The sequence below is a fragment of the Leptonychotes weddellii genome, unplaced genomic scaffold (genome assembly GCF_054177405.1).
Source record: "Leptonychotes weddellii isolate Sample4059 unplaced genomic scaffold, ASM5417740v2 HiC_scaffold_20139, whole genome shotgun sequence".
Taxonomy (NCBI): Eukaryota; Metazoa; Chordata; class Mammalia; order Carnivora; family Phocidae; genus Leptonychotes; species Leptonychotes weddellii.
Window position 1 is genome coordinate 1 of NW_027787749.1, and position 2,876 is coordinate 2,876.

At 41.0% G+C, this 2,876-nt stretch overlaps 1 protein-coding gene across 1 annotated transcript; it reads right to left on the bottom strand.

Annotated features, from left to right (window-relative positions):
- Positions 1–169: 169 nt before the first annotated feature.
- LOC145718695 (pleckstrin homology domain-containing family A member 1) lies at positions 170–1,151 on the bottom strand. The gene is made up of 2 exons (XM_081810207.1): positions 334–1,151; positions 170–269 (listed from the first exon to the last, which is right to left on the bottom strand). The coding sequence occupies exons 1-2, from the start codon at positions 1,075–1,077 to the stop codon at positions 210–212; spliced, it is 804 nt and encodes a 267-aa protein (XP_081666333.1). The 5' UTR covers positions 1,078–1,151; the 3' UTR covers positions 170–209.
- Positions 1,152–2,876: the final 1,725 nt, after the last annotated feature.

Consider the following 2,876-nt stretch of genomic DNA (forward strand, 5'->3'; position numbering starts at 1 on the left):
CTGGACCTTGAGGTTGCCTGGCTTGACCTTGGCAAGAGACTCGTGAAATCCTCGCTTCTCCACGGTAAAGCTTGAGACCAAAGAGCTGCTGCGAGAGGCTGGGGAATGTGAGGCGGCGGCGGCCGTACCGGCAGAGTGGAGAGCGGGCCTGGGTTCGGGAGGCCAGCTGGAAGGCTCAGAAGACGCTGATCCGCCAGGCCCCCGCTGTGCTACAATGGCACCAGAGACCGCTTTAATCCAACTGTGCATCTCCTCAGGACTATCAGCCTGCACATAGAAAGTTCGAGATGATGTTACAATTTCAAAGAGATTGTCCCTCATCATTATGTCACTCTGCTTACATTCCTGGACTTTATGAACCTCTTTAAGTGGTATTACACGGAGGGGTTCTTTTTCCAGTTCAGATTTGAAGTAGCCTATTGTGTTTTCATCCAATTGAAAATATCTTCTCTTCCAGTTTTTCATCACTGCTCCTTGCTTTACACAATATCCAGCTTTGATGACTGCACTGTCTGGGGGTGGTTTAGGAGTAAAGTAGGGGAGATGGCTTTGTGACCGTTTCAAATTATTTCTGTCAATACTTTCACCACATTCATTCACCTCTTCTTTCTGAGTTGGGGTAATGATGGGCACGCCCCCAACAATGTCAGTTCTGTAAGACACTTGCTTCTTCCCACATTCACTCTGGCGACTTAGGTTATCAGAATGAGGCTGTGAGTCTGACTGCTTTGGTACTGTAATTTTTATAGCTTTGTTCAACACATTTACCCACTCTACTAGGTCCTGCTGATCATTAGCTTGTAGGAAGTATTTCCTCATCCCTGCATTCATAACAAAACAGAATTCAGCCTTTGGCCTTAGCTTAGTTGCATCGCTAACCTTTGAAATGTAGGTAAGTTTAATGGCTCCCACACATGACGACCCAGAAGGTAAGTTCTGTGGATTATCCATGTACCATACAAAACTATCTTCTCTGGTATCCAGTATGAAGTACCTTCGAAGAAATTTCCCACTGTTTTCATTTTCCTCAATGTCTAGAAAACCACAAATACGATTCTGACGATCCACATAAGGCATTTCTGAGCCTGAACATTACACAGCGCCCGCCGGCCCCTCGGGGGACGCGCGGCCGCCTCCCTGTTAGCTTCAGCCGGCGCCTCTCCTCTTATTAATGTGTTCTATCATGTTGATTGATTTGGCGAATGTTAAACCACCCTTGCATCCCGGGGATAAATTCCACTTGGTTGTGGTGGATGATCCTTTTAATGTATTGTTGGATCCTATTAGCTAGGATTTTGTTGAGGATTTTGGAATCCATATTCATCAGGGATATCAGTCTGAAATTCTCCTTTTTGATGGGGTCTTTGCCTGGTTTGGGAATTAAAGTAATGCTGGCCTCATAGAATGAGTCTGGAAGCTTTCCTTCTGTTTCTATTTTTTGAAACAGCTTCAGGAGAATAGGTATTATTTCTTCTTTGAATATTTGGTAGAATTCCCCAGGGAATCCATCAGGCCCTGGACTCTAGGAATTATTAGAAATTATTATCAACAACTATATGCCAATAAACTGAGCAACCTGGATGAAATGGATGCCTTCCTGGCAACCTATAAACTCCTAATACTGAAACAGGAAGAAATTGACAACCTGAATAGGCCAATAACGAGTAACGAGATAGAAGCAGTGATCAAAACCTCTCATCCTTGTTTCTGATATACTCTTATACTTCCTCCAGCCCTGGGAACCACCATTCTACTCTCTGTGTCTTTGAGTTTGATTCTTTTACATAGTTCATATAAGTGGTATCATGCAGCATTTGTCCTTCTGTGCCTGGTTTATTTCATCCAGCATAATGTCCTCCAGATTCATCTATGATGTTGCATATGGCAGGATATCTTTCTTTTTTAGCACTGAATAATATTTTATTTTACATTTTTTCTAATTCATCCCTCTGTCAATAAACATGTAAGTTGTTCGATGTCTATTGTGAATAGTGCTGCAGTGAATAGGAGAGAGAATATATTTCTTTGAGATCCTGATTTCAATTGTTTTTGATACATACCCAGAAGTGGAATTGCTGGATCATATGGTTATTCTATTTTAAAAATTTTGATGAATTGCTATACTGTTTTCCATAGAAGCTGCACCATTTTACATGCTTACCAGTAGTGCACAAGTGTTCCAATTTCTCCATATCCTCACCAGCACTTGTTATTTTTGGTTTTTGTTTTGATAATAGCTGTCCTAACATGTGTGAGGTGCTATCTCATTGTGGTTTTGATTTGCATTTCCCTGATGACGAGTGATGTTGAGCATCCTTTCATACACCTGTTGGCCATCTGTATGTCTTCTCTAGAGAAATGTCTATTCAGCTCCTTTGCCCATTTTTAAAGTTGGGTTATTTGTTTCTTTTGCTATTGAGTTATTAGAGTTTGTTATATATTTTGGATCTTAACCCATTATCAGGTACATGATTTCTAAATATTTTCTCCTATTCCATAGGTTACCTTTTTCTTTTCTTTCTTTTTTTTTTTTTTTGGATTTAGTTTTATTTTATTATGTTATGTTAATCACCGTACAATACATCATTAGTTTTTGATGTGATGATCCACGATTCATTGTTTTCGTAGAACACCCAGTGCTCCATGCAGTATGTGCCCTCCTTAATACCCATCACCAGGCTAACCCATCCCCCCACCCCCTCCCCTCTAAAACCCTCAGTTTGTTTCTCAGAGTCCATAGTCTCTCATGGTTCGTCTCTCCCTCTGAATTACCCCCTTCATTTTTCCCTTCCTTCTCCTAATGTCCTCCATGCTATTCCTTATGTTCCACAAATAAGTGAAACCATATGATAATTGACTATCTCTGCTTGACTTAT